The sequence below is a fragment of the Daucus carota genome, chromosome 1 (assembly GCF_001625215.2).
Source record: "Daucus carota subsp. sativus chromosome 1, DH1 v3.0, whole genome shotgun sequence".
NCBI lineage: Eukaryota > Viridiplantae > Streptophyta > Magnoliopsida > Apiales > Apiaceae > Daucus > Daucus carota.
The window spans coordinates 41615662-41636585 of NC_030381.2; the positions used below are offsets into that span (position 1 = coordinate 41615662).

The following is a 20924-nucleotide window of genomic DNA, read 5'->3' on the forward strand; positions in this document are numbered from 1 at the left end:
AAAGAAAAATAACTTGACACTATCTTGATTGAAATTGTTTTTAGAAACGTACTTTAGTAAAAGAAATAAGAAAATAAAGGAGTTGGGAAGATGATACAAATAAAAGAAAAGACACTAGAGAAAGGATCAAGATATCGAATCGCGAACCGGATTCGCGGGTCATCGGACCCAATTCACAAGAACTAGCGTTTTATGTACCCGATCTCGTACCTCGTACCTCGTACCTTGTACCCGAACGACCCGTGAACCATGCAATACTGTTTGAGCCCCTATATTTTACTCCTGGTTTCGCCACTGTGGGAGTGTCCAGATTTTTATCCTATATCTATCTATATTATAAAGGCTGTTGTTTTTTTACCCTTGAAATGACCATTCCACCCATGTGTATTTGTTGTATTTCCAGAAACACTTATGTACAATACCCGTATGTATACGTTGGTGTCATCCACACCTTCCTTTCCCTTACCAAAGCTCCACGTGTTGCCCATCCCTCTCTCTACGATTCTCTCCTCCAAAATCATCTTACTACATTCAAAATTTTCAAATTTAACTCCTTCCGCAAGTAAAGCTTCTAATCCCATTTTGTTTTTCGCCGCTTTTCATTGTAATCCAATTGTCTCCATTCATTGTATCACTTCTTCGTTTATATAGTTTTTCAGTTGTAATACATGGATTCTTTAGAAAGAAGCCCTCTCAAGTCGCCGGCATAGGAGTTGGGTAATTTTTTGTGACCCATCTCCTTTCTTCCTTTTATAATTTGTATAGATTTTGTTATGTATGTGTTGTTTGCTCCTGTAATTAGTGTGGTTTGCCTATATCTGTTATTAGGTCAAGATCAGTTTGAATTTGGCCACGTTGATTGTAATAGTACACTGAGCTTTGTAACTCAAGTGGATGGGTATAGTATAGTCTTATTATTTCCGTTATTTTGTTGGTAATATATCTTGCACAGTCTGATTTTAATACATTTACAAATTTATTGCAGTGTACATGTTTGATAAAAGATCTAAAAGGGATCTTTGTGTTTGATATTTTATAATTACTTTATAAGACTTTAAGTCTGATACTTCCAGTAGAGCTATGTTCATTGTTAACATAAATAACATTTATCGGGAATATGGGTTGTAAATGGATATCTTAAATAAATTGACTCAAATTTTGTCTCCCTTAATTTGCAGTTTCTGGGAAATCATCCAATACATGTCAAACTTTCAAAATTAATTGTAATTGTGGCAGGTAAAGCTTCTTCCTGTTTAGTTCTTTGCTGCTCTTTAATTAGTCTAATCCAAATGACTCCATTCATTGTATTAATTCTTCGTTTAAAAAATGTCCTGCACTTCCTGTTGTAAAGTTTTGCTGCATGCCTATTTATTACTTAATTTATAAACATAATGTATGGCGGTTTTTCAGAAGAAATTATTAATTCATTGAATTATTTTAAGACAAGCTATCGATGCATTTATACACCGGTGTACATCTCTGCCCAATGGCCTGTTTTAGATGTGTGTCTTTCATTGGAAGATAGAAATGGTCCAGGTTTTTAATCCACATGTGCCTATCACAATCATCGCAATAACAAAAAAGTTTAATCTGGGACTTACTATCACAATCAGGGACTTAGTCACAGGCTCACAGCGACATTGCACACCAAATTCCAATATATATCCCGTTAAGTAAGAGGATGCTTATAGCAGGATTTCGTACTTCAGCAAGTTAGAAATCTTTTATAATGACTGTCAAGGACATTAAAAATCTTCTAATCAGTAGTAAGTTAGAAACTGGACAACTTTTGAAAGTGATCCACTAATTTTATAAAAGAGTTGGTACATGCTATTTGAAGAGTTGGCCATATGAGTTGGGTCTGCTCTCTTCAGCTCTGTGTTGATAACCACCCATATTCCTCTATATGACTTTTTAAAAAGAGATCTTGCTTTGATTTTTCTAAGAATTCGTTTGAGTTGATAGATTTCATCTGTATATTATCTTTGCATGTTAATTCTGCAGTAGTGGTTGTAAAACGTTTCTGTGTATCTGCAGATAGTACAAAAATGGGAACAAAGAAATCTTGGCTTCCAAAACAAAGAATTGACGAGCTGTTAGTTACCTTCAATTTATAGCTTTCTTTATTTGAAATGCTGAAGCAGTTTTTTGGTTATATATGTATCAAACACTGATTAACCAAGCACAAAATTTTCCTTTTAGGTATTACTTGATTTCACGAAGGTCAAGAGATGGTTGTGGGAGAAAGAGGCTGAACAGGCTAGGTAAGTTCCACCAATTTTGAAATGGCTGATGCTTCTGCAGTCGAGAAGCAATGGCGAAATCAATTCAGTTTCTTAAATGTCTCAGTCCCAAAACAATTAGAAGATATAGTGGTCCTGGCACACAAAAGAGTATAATCGTATCAATAAAGGCTTCTGAATTTACAACATTAATTCTATTACAAAAAATGATCTAGCATTTTCATTGTTTCAACAATGCTAAATTTTGTGAATCAGACCACGGCTGAGTACATTCATAGCACACTGAACAACTCGAGAATGACTATGCCAAATATGAGCGGACCAGCAGAACAAATGTCGCTAGCTGATCATCCAGTTAAGGGCTTTTATTTGATGGTAGTTGGGGTTCCGCAAGTATGTATATATTAATTAATATATGTCATTTATCCTTTTCATTGGCTTAGTTGAGGAAGTTTTATTTGTGATCAACTACAGAGCCTTACTATAACTACTTTATGTATATGCTTTATGTACCTACAGGTTGGAAAAAACTATGTAAGCACAAAATGGAAGCAAGAACTAATCACATTTCTGAGTTTCTCAGGAGGATTCAGACTAATGATAGTACTTCACCTTCCCCTACTTATTTAGCTCAGCATCCATTGTTTGATCAGGCATGCATATCCTCTGATGTTTATAAGCTGTTGTATAGAATCTTGCGGTACCTGTAAGCTAGGTACTTCAGTTTGCAGTCTCACTTTTTTTATAATCATTAAAGCAAATACCAGCATGAAACATATATATATATATATATATATATATATATATATTTCTCTTCAGTTGACAATGACTTAATAACTAACATGGAACCTACTGAAAACCTGCAATTTTGTGTTTTTAGTATTTGCCTAGAGTTATAAATTCGCAGGATCTGCATTATATGTGTTATTCAGTATGAACTAAAGGGAAGAACAGGCTGAATTGCATATAAATTTTCATTTGTTTTCTTTAGTATGGTCAAACTGATTGTTGAACACGCTTCTTACATGGATGAACTTAATTCTTATGCCCAGATACAATATATGATCCTGTCTGGAATTACACTAAAGTGATACATTTTTGTGTTTGTGGTCTTTATGTACTTCTTGGTTTTCAGATTGTTGGGAAGAAATATGTAAGACTCTGTCCTGCTTCATTGTCAGGGGAACTCTGCCCACTTTCTGAATGAATGCTATGCAATTCTAACCAGGTATGCTTTTTGTTAGACTCTGTGTAGAAGCATATATCATACAAAGGCACAAGCCGGGGACCTTCGAGTTTATTTTTGGATGAATTTTATGAGGGTAATATATTAAGGTTTCCATTTAAGGTTTTTTTTTTGGATTATTTGTAAATTAATTACAAAAATAATTTTACAGTATATTCACTTTAATTATATTAATTCCAGTCCTTTTTAATTCCTTATCATGTTAGGAAAGTGTTCAAGGATTTCCACTCAGAAAAATGTTAGGAAAATGTTAAAGGATTTTCTTTACAGAATTTGCCCCAATTTAATAACATGAAAACTACTGGAAACCTACAATTTTGTGCTATCTGTATTTCCCTGGAGTTGTGAATTCACAGTATCTGCACAAATAAGTTTGCATAGTAGATATTGGTTGATTAGGTATGTTTTTCCGTATGAAATAAATGGAAGAATATGCTAATTGCATATAAATTTCCATTTTTTTCTTTTAGTATGCTCAAAGGTATAGAATGCAAAATATCCTTCACTCGACTGAACCATTTCGAACTTAACATATATACTTTCTAAATGCTTACACTATAAAAGCTTCATTAGAAAATTGCATAAGGCTCAACACCAGTTTTGGTCTGAATGTAGTGGCATTTAACAAGTAAAAAGACATTGCACCTACACTATAAAAGTTGTAGATGACCCGAGGACCTTGAACAAAATTCTCTATGTGAGGCCTCCCCACAACACATTTTTTTTCAATGATTTTCTGTCTTTTTAGGAGAAAAAGATGGGCAAAACTCTTGAGAAGATATATGTTCCAGAGGAGCAAGTCTTGAAGAATATTAAAGATGAGGAATTTTTCAAATTTTTTTGCTTGACATTATTATAATAATTGACCAGAGCAAGTCTTGAAGAACATTGAAGGTGAGGGGTTTTTTAAATTTTTTTTGCTTCACAATGTTATAATAATTGATCATTATCTTATGATCCTGGCAAAGTTGTTTACAAAGTTTTTTTTGTCCTTTATGTTAAACTCTATGAGGAATCCCCTATTCGGATCAATGTGCTGCTATTTATCGGTCATTCTACATTTGTGAAGGGAGATTAAACCAGTTTTGAGATTGAACCTTCATTTGGTGTGGAGGCTTCAGCACTTTATCCTGATGTCAAATACAAAACTGAAGAGGAGTATATCAACAAATTTGTCTAAACCAAATCTATTTTGTCTTTAAAATATTTTCTTTTTTACAATTCATATAATATAATTTTTCCAAATTCAAAAACAACAATCTATTCACTAAACAAAAATCATCCGCGAAAAAACAAAAAAAATGAAAGAAAATATATTAACTAAATATTTAATGTTATTTAAATAAAACAAAATTATTTAAAGTTTCTCTATCAAAATAAATAAAATAAAGAAATTAAATGGAAAAACTTCGAAAACAAATAATTTTAATTTTTTCTTAATATTGGATAAAGAATTTAATTGTAAAGCCCGCGGAGCGGGCAAACATACTAGTCTACTAATAGCGGAGAAGGGGTTGAGACTTCTAGTAGAAGTCCTCTATACAAGTATGTATTGAAAGCCAGTATAAAGTTTCGTGACTACTATACACTTGGCACTTACATGCCTGACTTCGAGAAGTTTACTCCTGAGACAGGATTTAGGAACCTTAGATTAGACTTAAGATATGATTATGGCAAGTTTTATGCATCAAAAACTTTTTTTGATAGTGCAAAACATAGGAGAATCTTATGGGGCTGGATAAATGAGTCTGATAGTTCTGCAGATGATGTCAAGAAAGGATGGTCTGGAATTCAGGTAATATTTACTCATTACATATTTCATTAACTTTCTGAATTTCAGAAAAATTCAAGTAATTGATGCTTCCTTTCTATCATCAAAAGCTTGTGTTTCAATAACTCACGAATTTTAGTTCTATACTGATTTGTTAATGGATGGTAATAAATATCTAAGCATGATTATCAACATGTTAAGAATATATAGCTAGGGATGTTTCCATGCGCGTGATTTATTGATGCCTGTGACAATGGGGGCAGTTCTAATGTTAAATGAAAATTCGACAAATTGATAATATGTGAATCAGATCAAAGAACATGGAAAACATAGACTTTGTTCTAGATCTAGAAGCAAAAAAATTAGTAGTTGCTCTCCAGGCTGGATAAAGTTGAACCATGCTAACATAGCATGTTCGAGCAAGTCTAATTGGGTTACCTAAATGAGCTCCTAAACTCATATTTAGGTAATGTATCAAAAAGAGACACTCCAACACTATCCTAGTAGTTACCTAAATCACTAGCACATCCTCAAATCTTCAAGCCATTACCTATTTTTAGGTAATCTCTAGCCATTACCTATTTAATATTTATGAATAAAAAATTCATCTCTACCCTTCTTTCTTTATGTTTTCCCTCCTTTTTCCCCTTATCACTCTCAAATTTATTATTAAAAAGGTGATGAGATAGGTAACCTATTGGACTTGCTCGTAACTAACCCGAATAACAGATGAATTTCAAGCACACATACATTGATGACTTTAAGTTGATCTTCCTTGTGATGCCTCCTCTGTTTTTTTCCTCTTCACTTCATTCAGAACATTTCTCCCCCATTCGGCAAAATGAGTCTCATTGTAACCAATTTTTCCGTCCTTGTAAATAGACATGCAACGACGATCATCCTCAGAATATGGGCACTGATCACCATCAGGATCGTGCCAGGCGCCCTGGTGTTTCATCCCTGACCAGAGAGTCATCCACTTGTAGACGAATTGGCCAACCCCTGCTAGTTTTAGCCACCCTTTGGGGTAGAATTCCATGACACTGCTGTTTTTATTCATCAGGAACAAATTAGTTAATTGAGCTCCATGTGGTGATATCAAAATATCCGTTGAACTCATCAGCCGAACCTGCAAAATTAAATTGTTATAGTTTAAAATGATATGATTTCTTCCTGTTTTTTAGAGTGAAAAATAAACACTGACCTGTTCACAGAATGTGAGATTATTAGAGTGAGCAACCATTATCCGGCAACCCTCCACCTTCTTGCACTCCTCATCAAAGATCCGAACCACCTCTGATTCGTTCTGAAAAGACCTTCCCCCTGTTCTCATGAGTAGGGTCATTCCGATTTTACCTTCACTACTATCTTCCAGGCTCACATTACAAAGTACCCTTGCTTTGCACCTCACCAGATCATAAACTTGCATTAAATTTTCTCCAGACATTCCTCCTTCATTGTGTCTCATGACCACGGCCTTCTCAAAGCAAAGCGGTTCATCATCGCCAAAACCTTCAAACGTCTGAATGTTTAGGGTCTCAGAGAATGTAGCCTCCATTAAGTTCCTCAACCAACCAGCCATTTTATACCGAAGTTCCCCCTTGTGATACAAAATCCACCGGGATGGTGTAGCACACTCATTCTTTATATGCCATGCAACAAAGGGTACCATAGCTGATAGACCATGCCATATATTATCATAAGTGTAGTAATTGTTTGATATAAAAGTAAGACCTTTCATGAGAGTAGCATTTCTTGGTAATGCCTCGGGCCATGCCAGTGCATACGAGTTCCATGCACCGTCGTGATTATCATGACCTTTTATGCATAGTACTCTGCCTTTAGAGGAATTGGAAGGGAATTGTTGGTATTGAGCTTCACCTTTCTCATGTGTGTCATACATGGAGCTCATGAACCATGTGTGACCGTCTTGGGCCACATGCGCGTATCTGAGGTCCTTTAGGGGGAGAAATGTGACACTTTCTTCGAGCTTGGTAGCTGTGGAATCTAGTTTCTTTGTGCAGCTTTTTAATGTTATTTCTGTCTTACTGATCAGATTTTGCCAGTATGGAAATGAAGTCCATGTAGGGAAAGACGGTGGCAAAGCAGCCGGTGTAGATGATGGGGTTCGAAGGGATTGAATTTTGAAGAGAACAAAGATGGTGACACAGGTGACTAGAAGGTAAAGTGAGAATTTTTGGAACTTGAGGGAGGGAGGAGGCCTTTGGGGCTTTCTTGCAAGTGCTTGAGAGGATAACTCTTTGGTCATGGTGCTTAACAAATTGAATGGTATGAAATATTTGGTGAGTTTAAAATCTTCAAGGTGTGGATCATCTTTACTTGCTTTTTTACTGCATTGCTTTCCCACGAGAGAATTTGCGTGATCTTGGGATCTCTCATTATTTCCTAAGAAGCTTTAAAAGTAGACAGAAATTTTAGATTGTTTGCAAAAAGTCTTCTCAAGGGGGAAAAAAACTGGAACCGCCACATCATTAGGGAAGAATCTTCTATACTGAATTTGAGTTCTCAAAACATTACTGCAAAAAAATCTCAGAGCAAGTCGATGAAAAACCTTTAGCTAAAAGTGAGTTGGTATATCAAAAATAAAAAATATAGCCAATGTTTTGAAAATATCTTCTTATGGATGACTATATTTGTCGAACCAAAAATTCTCTATCTTGCTTGCTTCCAACCAAAAAATTGTAAATGCAGACAAGTCAACACTTACATTTGGATCTACACTAACATTAAACAACAGCCTACATGACTAAGTATAATCTATCTCAACTTGACTGCCTCGGTGAAATATTTTACAGGTACATTGAGATTACATTTGCTCTGCTCCTACGATTCATGGGTGTCCAAGCTAAGCCTCAGGCAGAGCAAAAGTTTTGTTAGGTAAATGTTATGGGCTCAATAATCTTTCAAATTTCCTAATAATAATCTATTACTCCCTTCATTTCAAATTACATGTTCAGTTTCTAAAAATCACATAGTTTAAGAAAAGTGAGGAGATTTGATTTTGAAAATATAAATTTACATTGAAAATTGAAGTGGACAAGTATTTTGAAACAATTTTTTTTAAAATGGACATGTATTTTGAAACGGAGGAAGTATTAATTAATCTTATCCCAAGTTAATTATTTCCTTTCTCTGAAACGAGGAATAATCTCTAATTAATTACAAACAATATGTCACATCGATATCCGAATTTGGTATCCTAACATGGATATGATAAAAAGATAAAATAAACTAAATCCAAATACATCTTTAAACAATCTTCGAGATAAAAACCTGATGCTAACATAACTGCGTTGACTTCATCCCTATGCAGGCATCTTGAAAAAGGATATGACACATATAAAAAGTCGAGTCAACTCTCAAGTCTAGCCCCAAACAACCAAAAACTAAAAACCTCCTATTTTCATATTTCGAGCAACCTCCAAATTTATTATCACCAAATTCCTTCTTAACAGTAAATACCCAACAGTTTTGAAGAAAATAATCACTGATAGATATTTGCAGAGCATTAGAGAGCTGGATTAACGACTAACTTCATATTAAGACGGTAATGTTGGGGAGAAAGCTAAATAATTTGATCCAAATACTCCACGAATTTGTACTGTCTACTTGTCTACATCATTCTGTCTGTGAAATCCTTGTTTCAGACTATGGTTGTTTCAAACTTTCTGCAATTGATTCTCTAACTTGAATCATTTCGTCGTGATTGATCATATCCAAAGTAATACTCTCCTTGACAACATTAGATCTTCTCCTCAATCTCTAAATAATCTTGATCATAAGTCAAGATTATTCAGCCTGATAGGTCTTTACTGAAGTGTTCATGAATACTTGTTACTTCATTATGTGTTCTATTTCATAGCCATTTTTCGTGTACGTGGCATTTTCCAATACAACATGTTTATGCTTTAAATCTGAAAGTGCCGTAAGAATGTAAGATACCACTGAGTCTGGGCATCTACATGCATGGTCCATGGTGTTCTGGCCCAGAATTCCAACACAAGCAAACGACTTGCAAATTTTATAGTGGATGCACTTTTATAAAGCTCCAAACAGGAGAATTTGTAGTGTCATGTTTAGTTTTTCTCATCAGTGCAGCTGATAACTATACCTAATTACAGACTTTATTGCGCGGCCCAGCATATCTCTCACAGTGCTCACACATGCATATCAGCGTATTGCTTATTAGCACGCAGATTAGTCGGTCCACATGGTCCAGGTTCTGCAGGTGATACCTAAGGTTGGCATGCATGTGAATTCAGAAAAGAAATGGAAGTTGTTACAGGTAAGTAGCAGTGTGGCCTAACATAATTATGGATTATTCAGTTGTGAGTTGTGACTTATAGGTGTCACCAATGTATATATTGCCTAGATATTAGGCACTTGGCAACCTTAGGTGTCCCCCTTACACTTTTTCTCTCATTAGTGACTACTTCACTTCATAATATCAGTGCTCCAGTATGACTCACTCTGATGGTTATAAGTATCTACCTTGCCTTGTATTTTTTGACCCGCATTGATAACTATAAATATCTACATTGTCCAGTTAGTCAGTACACGACTGTCTTGATTTAAGAAATATGGGGAATTATACATTGCCAGTCTTAGGATTTTTCTTTGTTTTGCTTTGTGGTGGGAATGAAGTTCATGCCTCCCATCAGTATCTTCAGCCTGAAGCTACAAGAGAGGCAATACAGCCGAGCAGAACATCTTACCACTTTCAAGCTCCCAAGAACTGGTTGAATGGTACTGCTTCACAAAAACACACACACACTCACTCACCCGTAGCTACGTTCTTCTTCCTTTTCTTTTTGATGTACTTGTTGTGCTAATTTTGAATTTGAGTAAATTTGTTTTCCTTTTTTTTTCTATACTCTGATGCGATGATCTGGTGGAATACATGGGACAATACAGATCCTAATGGTATGCTTTGTTTCTATTCATATGTAGTAATCTGTTATTCATATGAATTAACTTGACTTTTAGTTATATAAATGCTAATGCAGGTCCAATGTATTACAAAGGAATTTACCATTTGTTCTACCAGCACAACCCTTATGGTGCTGTGTTTGGTAAAACTATTGTATGGGGACATGCTATTTCATATGATCTAATCAATTGGGTTCATCTAAACAATGCCCTTTATCCGACCAATGCTTTTGACGCCAAGAGTTGCTGGTCTGGCTCGGTTACAATTCTTCCTGGACAAAAGCCTGTGATTCTTTACACTGGGCTTGATATTAAGAATCAGCAGGTTCAAAATATGGCAATGCCAAAAAATCTATCTGACCCTTTTCTTAGAGAATGGAAAAAGTATTCTCATAACCCTATAATGATGCGGCCTGATGGTGTCAATAAAGATGATTTTAGAGACCCTACTACCGCTTGGCAAGGCGAAGATGGAAAATGGAGGGTACTTGTCGGTAGCTTGAAGAGTGACCGTGGATTGGCCGTTTTATACAGGAGTAATGACTTTAAGAAGTGGAATATGTATGATCATCCCCTTTATTCAGAAGCAAACACTGGTATATGGGAGTGTCCAGATTTCTATCCTATATCTACTAATAGCAGAGAAGGGGTTGAGACTTCTAGTAGAAGTCCTCAGTACAAGTATGTATTGAAAGCCAGTATAAAGTTTCGCGACTACTATACACTTGGCACTTATATGCCTGACGTTGAGAAGTTTACTCCTGAGACAGGATTTAGGAACCTTAGATTAGACTTAAGATATGATTATGGCAAGTTTTATGCATCAAAAACTTTTTTTGATAGTGCAAAACATAGGAGAATCTTATGGGGCTGGATAAATGAGTCTGATAGTTCTGCAGATGATGTCAAGAAAGGATGGTCTGGAATTCAGGTAATCTTTACTCATTACATATTTCAATAACTCTCTGAATTTTTGAAAAATTCATGCTTTTTTTATATTTAAATTTGTTCTGCAGTCGATTCCCCGTGCTATCTACCTTTCAAAAAATGGAAGGCAGCTAATTCAGTGGCCAGTAGAAGAAATTGAAAGACTGCGCAGAAAGCATGTCGGTTTTAAAGACAAGAAACTTGAAGGAAGTTCATTAGTTGAAATTCCAGGCATAACAGCTTCACAAGTACATAAAATTCAACTTTCAGTACACCTTTCACTCTTCCGGTTTCTTTTGCAATATAAACTAGAGTGTAACTTCTGATACCGATTCTTAATTTTAATGAAAGGCTGATGTAGAGATCTCTTTCAAACTACCAAACCTGAAAGATGCTGAACTGATGGACACACACTCAGTTGATCCCCAGCTACTGTGTAGCAAAAAAAGCGCTGCAGTCAGCAGCAAAGTCGGGCCTTTTGGTTTATTGATATTCGCTACAAAAGACTTAACAGAACATACTGCAGTTTTCTTTAGAATATTCAGAGACCGTAACAGATATGTTGTGCTCATGTGTAGTGATCAGAGCAGGTTCGTTTTTGAGCATCCATTTTCTGACATTCAAACAACACAGCAGTCGGACTTTATTAATGCAAATTAAAAAACGCTCAAGTTTATAGCTCAATTACAGGTCTTCTCTGAGGAAAGGAGTTGATAAAACTACATATGGAGCTTTTGTTGACAAAGATCCGCGACATGAAGCAATTTCACTGAGAAGCTTGGTAGATTAAGTTTGTATATTAATCCGAATTATCATTACTAATACATTTTTTTTGTCTTGACATATAGTAATGAATTTTTGTCAGATTGATCACTCGGTTATAGAGAGTTTTGGAGGAGACGGAAGAGTTTGCATTACAAGTAGAGTTTATCCAACACTTGCTATTGATGGAGAAGCTCATGTGTATGCATTCAACAATGGAAGCCTTGATGTCGTTGTTTCGAGCTTGAATGCATATAGCATGAACAAGGCCTCATTTGTAAGCAACATTGGATCTTAAGTTTAGTATCGCAGAGCAAGAACAGCAGATAATTGTCTTAAACTTAATCGTATCATTCTGTACCAAATAAATTTTCAGTTGAAATATAGCATAAGTTCCTAATTGGGGCCTTCCTCGAACACCTAAATATTTTTGATGGACTGATTCTCAACCTGGTATAGAGCTCTGATTTGACGGAACTCTCGATTAGCTGACATGCATATATTCAAGAAATCAGAATGCATATAAATTATCTGTCTTAACAACCTCGCACGTCAATAAACGAAATTGTCTGGTTGGCAAACGCACCAACCTCGTTACAATAATTATAACTCGCCTGGCAAGCCAAACCACACGGGCAGTGGCATATATATTACACATGAATGATCATCTTATAAAAAATTTAGCCACCCAACTTGCGGATCACATTATACTTTTTATTCATTCGGTACGAGTACGACATGATTCTGGTCCCAATTTTTATTTTTTATAATAAAATTTATGTTGGATTTATCTAGCAAAACACCGTCTGGCCTGAGGCACATATATTCTGGCCAGGCATGTCTGGATGAATATAGACTTGAGCGGGAATAGCTGGCCAAAGGAGTTAACGTATATGTGGATCTTTGAGAATTTTAATGAGTGGGAGATTAACTATGGATTTATAATAGAATTTTCATGATCTTTAATGAGTGAGAGTTGAATCACGAAACTAGCATCTTCGTGAACGTCAGCGAATTAGTGAAATCTCGACCTAATATTATAGCATATTCATCAATCTCAATGAGTAGTGTTCAATTGAAACATGAAAGCGTGACTAAATTGGTCTCAGTTACTCTTCGGGACGGAATGGAAAAAAGGGGAGATTTTCGAACATGTAAAAGAATCCAATGACTTCGAAAAAATTGAACGAGGAGCCGTATGAGGTGAAAATCTCATGTACGTTTATGTAGAGTGACAGTAAAAGTGAATTATCTGTCAATTTTTCCAATGTGACCCTAAAAAACCAAACTCTACCCTACCTAAAGTTGCCAAAGTACGATTAACCTCTGGATTTGAAATCACTACTTATATATACCGTTTATAATACACTGCTACCTCAGCAGGTATAGTAGGTAAAATAATATGAAAAGAAAAAAGGGTTACTAAATAATCATAGCAGATGCATTGAATAGATGTGAAGTGGTTGATATTATCCCTCCAAAGGCAGTTTTTTTTTTTCCAGAAGGCGAATCTATCATCAAGCGTTGACGAGTAATCCTAATGTGGAAGGATTTGGCTAGGGAGATGCAGGAGGTGCATCACGAATGTAAATTAATTTATATTTATTGGTATTAAATATTTTTTCATATTATTGAAAATTATCAATGATAACTTCCAAATTAGATGATTCTAAATATTTTTTGCATCGGTTGAGATAAATTCTGATAACTTATATTTATTAGTTTTTTGAATTTTTTTCTCATCTCTATAGATATGATTCGTGATAATTTTTGATTTAAATTAATTCTAATAACTCTTACTATATTGATATTAAGATATATAAAAAATTATATTAATCCAAGACACTTTACTAATTTACAAATGAAGCTTCTCTAATAATTTGGAATCAATAAAGAACAAAATTGATTTACTTTTTTGGACGTTTACGGATCCTTTTCACATGAAAAGGCTGAAAAGTAATGAGGATAAATGAGGAGAAGGAATGTACAGAGCCCCTTCTTCAGGAAAACTCATCATATTTTTTTTTTTATAAATTCTATAATCGAACAAGTGACAGAGATAAAGAAAAAAGCTGTTAAATGCCCACAACAATGATGTCATAACAAAATGTTTCTGGGTTTTCTTTGATCAAGAAATGTTTAGAACCCATTTTCACAGCTTTCATTTCTTTCTCCTACAATTTACAGGAGAATGAAATTACAAATATTCACATAGTAGGCACCTTTACAAAACAAAACATTTTGTGTACATACCTATACATATATCGGGAGAGGGGGGGAGAGAGAGAGAGAGAGAGAGAGAGAGTTGTGGGTTGAAGGGGAGGATGGGTGAGGTGAAAGAAGAGGGAAATGAGAGGGACTCAATAGGGTCACCAAGATTAGTGCAGACCAACTGGTTGACAAATTTTCATAGAGATCTAGTGGCTGGGGCTGTCATGGGTGGTGCTGTTCACACCATTGTTGCACCTATTGAGAGGGCTAAGCTTCTTTTGCAAACCCAAGATAGCAATATGGCTATTTTAAGTGATCGCCATAAGAGGTTTAAGGGAATGTTTGATTGTATTGTTAGGACTGTCCGAGATGAAGGTATTTTATCTCTTTGGAGAGGCAATGGTAGCAGTGTTCTTCGGTATTACCCTTCGGTTGCTCTCAATTTTTCTCTTAAGGTACTGTTCTTATTTTCATTTTTTTTGTTTTGTTTTATGAAATTATGGTTTGTTTGTATGTGTATGCTTGTTTTGTGGGATTTGATTAAGTTGATGGAGGAAAGTTCTTGATTTGATATGTGGGTATTCTGAGTTCTTGAAACTGGAACATGAAATGTATGCTACCAACTAGGGTACAGATAATGGTTTCGCCGAAAAAATAAAAATGGCTTTGAGTCCTTTTTTTTACTATTTAAATAAGGGAGAAGTTGCTTGGTTTTCTTGATTAAGCTATAAGCCAGTTCTGTAATTTCTGTAAGTAGCTTCACAGTGCCGACGCGGAAATAAGATGTTTGACTGATGTCTTAGAATTATAGACCGTGGCATAGTTCTTTGTCAATGTGATAGAATTAGGTAAGCGCAGATTTTTGTGGTAATATTATAGGCTAAGGTTAATTGTTGTTTTCTTGAATTCATCCTGGTCATACGTCTGTAGAATTGTCTCATTTATATCAACTGTGGAGATGGTTTTGCAAACCGTGGCATAGTTCTTTCGCAATGTTATAGAATTAGGTAAAGTGCAGAGTTTTTTGGTAATATTATAGACTTGGGTAAATTGTTGTTTTCTTGAATTTTATCCTGATCATATGTCTGTAGAATGGTCCCATTTATATTAACTGTGGAGATGGTTTTACTTGCTTGTCTAGTGAGGTTTAGACCCAACTAGTTTAGGGAAATCAGAGATGAAGTTCTGAAGTTCATTATCTCTTTTTTATGTTGCCGAGACTGTGATACTCAAAATTGTAGTGATACGGGAGACTAATTTCTGTAGTTAGTTATTGATTATGTTGGAATCTTGACGTTGAATTATGAAAGAGAATAATATGTAGGGCGACGCAAGTTATAACATATAAATTTTAATGTTTTTGGTAACTCATTGAAGAATTGAGAATACAGCCAAAAACTGGTGAGAGGATTCATGTGACTTTGCGCATATGTGAATGGATGAAGGACCTGGAACTAGTTAAGATCATGTTACTGTTAGAGGAATCCTTATTGTATTATATGTGAGTCACGAGAAAGTACCAAAATGAGAGCCGCCAAAGTGAAATGAGGTGTAAGAAATACAAGATAATCAGAACACGTAGCCCTATTTCTGGCATATGCAGGAAATCGATTCTGGTCCAGTGACTCTAGTCTACTTCACAACCGATTACACGACAATAGATGCACCATCAAACAATAACTGATATAACATCATATACCATATGTTGTAAAATTTATACACGTGGTCTATCACTTGTATGCTATTATATTAACTTAAAAAGACCTATAATCAATGTTATAAAAGTTAGTCCTTAAGCAGTGATTAGCAAGACTTTAGCTGTCTACAACAAAGCAGCAATCATGTTTAACAAGTCTGAAGTAACAGACAAATCATTATTGGCGAGTCACAATAATTTGAGAACTTAGTCCATAAATCTACATGCTAAACCTAACAAACGTAGCTATTATGTCCCGCTCGGAAGTAAAATCTGATGAGGGTGGTATTAACGCAGAACTTACCCTACTCTTAGGAGTAAAGAGGTCCTTTTGTGCAAAAAATCCAGCCTTTGAGAACATCTTTAGAAGATGATGAATTTTTCAAGAAATCGCAGAAGGGGATTAAAAGGCTGAAAAGAGAAGAAAATTTGTAATTTCCCGTATTGATATACATTCCAATTAATGAAGATAATATAGTTAAACATTAATTAAGAAAGAAGTTACTGAGAAATCCAAAGCACATGCTTTTATCTAAGATGCCTCTTCTCTTCTGAGGCTAGGTATTGAAGTTTACAGGTGGTAATTCTTTTTCCTAGAAGTGGGCCTCCGCGCCATAACCAATGTAAAAAAATAAGGACACATATGCTAGAAAGAACAAGACCAGTAAGTCCTGCAAATTTGTTATTAGCTTTCAGGGTGTGACTATGTGTCAATGTCCTAGACTACATCTCATTTTTTAATTTTCTGTAGTGCAATTTTAGAACTGCAGTGGAGTTGAAAGCTATTTAGAACAAACTTAATCTTCCATATATACCAATGACTTACTTTTTCTTGAGGTGTCAACATAGACCTGTATAATGTACACGGCCACTAATGGCTGAATTTGAAACTATTATTCATATCATATGTAATATTTAATAATACTTTATTGTATATGTTTATATACTAGATATATCCTCAAAATCTACAGTGAGTTTACATCAAGCATAGTTGCAGGCAATGCTGCCCAGCCTGATTGATGTAGTAGAGTATATTCTAACTCTATCAGGCAGGCAATAGTCAGACCTTGGTGGGTACTTTTGCCAGATTGGGTATGCCTGTAATCCACAGGACCATAATATCTTACATCCAGTCCAATAAATAATGATGCATTTTCCTTCTAAATCTTCATGTGAATCGAGACCATGTCCATGCATAAGATCATCGCATGCAACTATTAAATATCTGCCCCACGGCCTGAGGTGGATTTACACGAAATAAAGTGGGGTCCAAGGACTCCACTTCTCTAAATAAATATGTATTGATCAGGTAATAATAGTTTGTATAAATGTACAAAGTTTACCTTTTATAAGAGATTATATTATTTTAAATAATTGTAACATATACTTAAGACCTCACTTTGAAACTTTTTTGATCTGCCCCCACCGCGGCCCCCGAAGGAGCAGAAGAATCATCTAACTAATTTATCCATGACTAAACAACTAGAGAAACAATAGCACTGATAACCCTTTAACTTCCCTATCCAGAATAATAAAAATCTCAAGAACCAGACTTTATTTTCCGTTCTTATCAGCCATTGTGTCAAACTTTATTCTTGTGTCTCTGCATTTTTATCCACATCTTCGCGTTGCTTTGAAAAACACCATGCATGACAGCACATAGTTATTTCTGAACCAACTTCCATATTAATCTTTGTGACAACTCGTGATGTTCAGATGGTCTGGCCAAATTACAGCCTGCATTTGAAGCATATGTTACCGCAAATGTTCACTTTGTGAATGACAACAATCTCAACGACTTTATGTATTGTTGCCTCAAATCTGATTATTTTGTTTGAAGGGAAGGTCTGCCCCACAACATCTCTTAACTCTTCTCTTGAATATATCTGCGGACTTGTTGTGGACTGGGGGGGAATAGATGCCACTGTTCCTCTTCTGAATTAACATATTTATGTATTCCTATTGCCTACGTGGACTTCATGTACACTCACAATCTGCTAGTTTCTTTATCCACTTTCCTCGATTTTGTTATTTTGAAAATAAATTATGAATTGTTTACACTATTTAGAAACATAATATTCACACATCAACATGGAGAATACAGTTACCAGTAATGGACTGCCGGGATGAGCTAGAATGCTTGTTACATAAATAAGTCAAAATTACTTAGACGGGGTCACCGACTATAGCTCTATAATAATAGAGTTCAATTGTAAATTCATCATCATTAATGTTGAATGATAAATTATTTAAAAAAACGTCCATTGAGGAGATCACCAGCTCTTTTTCTCGTTATAGTTTACGTTACTGGACACTGCAGGCTCTCTAGATTTCTTTTCTAGTCTTCACTTTATATTTGATCTTTCTAGATCTGAAGGCTGAACTCTGATTTCCTGATGTCTTCTCTGGAACACACGTTCCTGACATGAACTCTTAGCAGACTTTAGAAGTATGAAATCTTGATTTAGAAAAATGAAGTCCTCATATATAGCTCTCAATTTTTTATGTTTGTGTGGGAATATGTATTCCATTTCAATGATGGATTTAAAATGAAATGAAATGAGTTGTAATTTCAAATTCCTCTATTTATACTATTATTTGAATGTCTAGGACTAGAATGAAATTCGAACCCCAAATTATTTTGGTTATCCAAACATGTTGTTTGACCAAATGCAGAATTACAAATTAAATTTAAGTTCCCAACCAGGCCATTAGAGAGTTTACCTTTGATATGAACCAAACTAAATTTAAATCTCACATTTGTTGGTGCTGTGGTTACACTTTAATGATGTTTTTTTTAATGTTTGAGAAGGATACTGAAGATTTATGAACTCTAATATTTGGACAAAAGAAATAGATGTTTGTTTATTGTTTCTTTGGCCTTCTATTATTAAATATTAATGATTCCATATGCCTGTTCGGGATGCTCTTGTGTACTTCTATTAATAGCTGATGAATGGTAGCAAAAAAACTGCTCTTTTTTTAATATGTACTGTCACTTTCCATAATTCAGTAAATCTTAATTAATTCTATGTTCAAAATCTAATTTTGGTGAGGGACAAGCCAAGCTATGGGTTAAGCGGGTGTCGTCGTCAAAACATTTTACATCAGGATTGCTCTATTTTTAATATGTACCGTCACTTTCCATAATTCAGTAATTCTTATTAAATTCTATTTTCAAAATCAAATTTTGGTGAGGAACAAGCCAAGCTTTGGGTTAAGCGGCTGTTGTCGTCAAAACATTATAAATCAGGTACTTCTTTGGACCAAATAAAAAAGAAGAAAATACAAGCTCAATCCAAGCTAGGTTAAGATTTGACACTAGCATAGAGCAAGCGGACAGTGTTGTAAATCACTCCTTAAATATAATATAAAAATAATAAATCCTAGTAACTTGAGACATAAATAAGTAGTTTCATCTCCAGCAATGTATACTCTGTTCGATACTTTTTTGTAAAGTACCATCAATGTGCAATGGAGAGTGTCGGAAGTTAAAATAACCTTAGGATAAGAGAGAGATTCTTTTAAAATAAGTAATGAAGAGGATGTCCAAGTGATTTAAGGAACCACTAGAACTTTGTTGGAGCACTACTTTTACTCTCATTCTTTAATTTTTAACTTAGGAGCGTCTATTGAACTTGCTCTTAACTTGTTAAGGAGCAAAAAGGGTGTCATATCTTGGCTCTCTCTGCAATGTACAGTTTTGTGATGCAGCTTACCCAGTATGGTAAATTGGCTCAGAAAGCTCTTAGAAGCAGATTTGTTCTTATATAGTGTTATTGTGTTACTGTGGATGGCACTTTTTGTATATCTCATAGTGACTTGAGCTTATTAGAAAAATACTCGTGCAGTGTATATATATGATTATATATAATATTAAAACGTCTTTAAAACTTATAAATTTACAAGGAAATTTAATCCAAAGAATCTATATTTGTTATATGACCACCTCTTTCCATAAGATGCGATGATTAGCCTTTTGCATGCACAAGAAGCTAATCTCTTACTGTCAGTCCAAAGTTTTATGTTCAGAAGCACATATCTGCTATGAATATGTACACCATGTCCACCATATATCCTAACTGCTTTTATTTGGAATTTTTTTATGGTAAGGATGATGTCTGAATATCTATCAACATCAATTTTAATGTTTAAATTGCGTCCTGAGATCCACTAGATAGAACTTATGTTGAAAAATTTATTCTGCCTAAAGGTATTATTGTTATTTATTTAATTTGATTTTTCTAAATTCTACTATAAATTGTTGGAGCACTCTTTAAAAATCTCTTTTCTCAGGACCTTTATCGCAATATCCTACGTAGTGGATTCTTCGAAGAGGGTCATTTTGCAACCGGTGCTTCTGCCAACTTCATTGCCGGAGCCTGTGCTGGTTGTACAACCCTGATCATCATCTATCCTCTAGATATTGCACACACCCGTCTAGCTGCAGACCTTGGAAGAGGCGAGGCTCGTCAGTTTAGAGGTATATACCATTTTCTTAGTACTATAAGACAAAAGGATGGAATTCGAGGGATCTACAGAGGGCTCCCTGCATCTCTGCAAGGAATGGTTGTTCACCGAGGCCTTTATTTTGGTGGATTTGATACTATAAAAGAGAAAATGTCTGAAAATCCAGAGTTAGAGGTGGCTTTGTGGAAGCGATGGATAGCTGCTCAAGCAGTCACTACATCTGCTGGATTGATCTCATATCCGCTGGATACTGTTCGGCGGAGAATGATGATGCAATCTGGCTTGGAAAAGCCTATGTACCGCAGCACGCTGCATTGCTGGAAGAAAATTTACAGGACAGAAGGGATCACCTCATTCTACCGTGGAGCTCTTTCAAACATGTTTAGGAGTACCGGTGCTGCTGCAATACTTGTTCTATATGATGAAGTGAGGAAGTTCATGAACTGGGGTAGATTGTAGTAGGATCCTTTTTTTTTTTTTTTTGGTCTGCTTTCACAGGTCAGGGACAGGTTTAGAGTAGGGCTAAAAATATGATACATAAACCGCTCTTTAGCTAGCGTAAAGGAGTTCAGATCATACACCTGGGGATTTTTCATAACAAATAAATTTAAAGTTAGAGAGATATGTTTATCTGAATCTTTACTATTC

General features: G+C 35.2%; 3 protein-coding genes across 8 annotated transcripts; 2 read left to right on the forward strand and 1 right to left on the reverse strand.

Moving 5' to 3' along the window:
* Positions 1-326: 326 nt before the first annotated feature.
* Positions 327-12299, forward strand: LOC108204362 (beta-fructofuranosidase, insoluble isoenzyme CWINV1). 6 transcript variants are annotated; one of them, XM_064084505.1, is made up of 16 exons: positions 327-717; positions 1179-1236; positions 2038-2095; positions 2203-2264; positions 2499-2640; positions 2763-2958; positions 3379-3471; positions 4238-4383; positions 9403-9566; positions 9828-10027; positions 10196-10204; positions 10288-11141; positions 11227-11385; positions 11489-11727; positions 11828-11918; positions 12003-12299. In XM_064084505.1, exons 10-16 carry the CDS (start codon positions 9862-9864, stop codon positions 12195-12197), a joined length of 1713 nt encoding a protein of 570 aa, XP_063940575.1. In that variant the 5' UTR covers positions 327-717; positions 1179-1236; positions 2038-2095; positions 2203-2264; positions 2499-2640; positions 2763-2958; positions 3379-3471; positions 4238-4383; positions 9403-9566; positions 9828-9861; the 3' UTR covers positions 12198-12299. The 6 variants fall into 6 exon arrangements, with proteins under 6 accessions (XP_063940575.1, XP_063940567.1, XP_063940570.1 ...); XM_064084497.1 differs by lacking the exons at positions 327-717; positions 1179-1236; positions 2038-2095; ... (3 more) ...; positions 3379-3471; positions 4238-4383 and adding exons at positions 7412-7549; positions 8077-8158; XM_064084494.1 differs by lacking the exons at positions 327-717; positions 1179-1236; positions 2038-2095; ... (3 more) ...; positions 3379-3471; positions 4238-4383 and adding exons at positions 7425-7563; positions 8077-8158.
* LOC108204364 (uncharacterized) lies at positions 6021-7529 on the reverse strand. Its single transcript, XM_064086514.1, has 2 exons — positions 6465-7529; positions 6021-6389 (listed from the first exon to the last, which is right to left on the reverse strand). Exons 1-2 carry the CDS (start codon positions 7527-7529, stop codon positions 6021-6023), a joined length of 1434 nt encoding a protein of 477 aa, XP_063942584.1.
* Positions 12300-13863: 1564 nt separating the features above from the next.
* LOC108208163 (probable ADP,ATP carrier protein At5g56450) lies at positions 13864-20924 on the forward strand. The gene is made up of 2 exons (XM_017378664.2): positions 13864-14565; positions 20103-20924. Exons 1-2 carry the CDS (start codon positions 14224-14226, stop codon positions 20733-20735), a joined length of 975 nt encoding a protein of 324 aa, XP_017234153.1. The 5' UTR covers positions 13864-14223; the 3' UTR covers positions 20736-20924.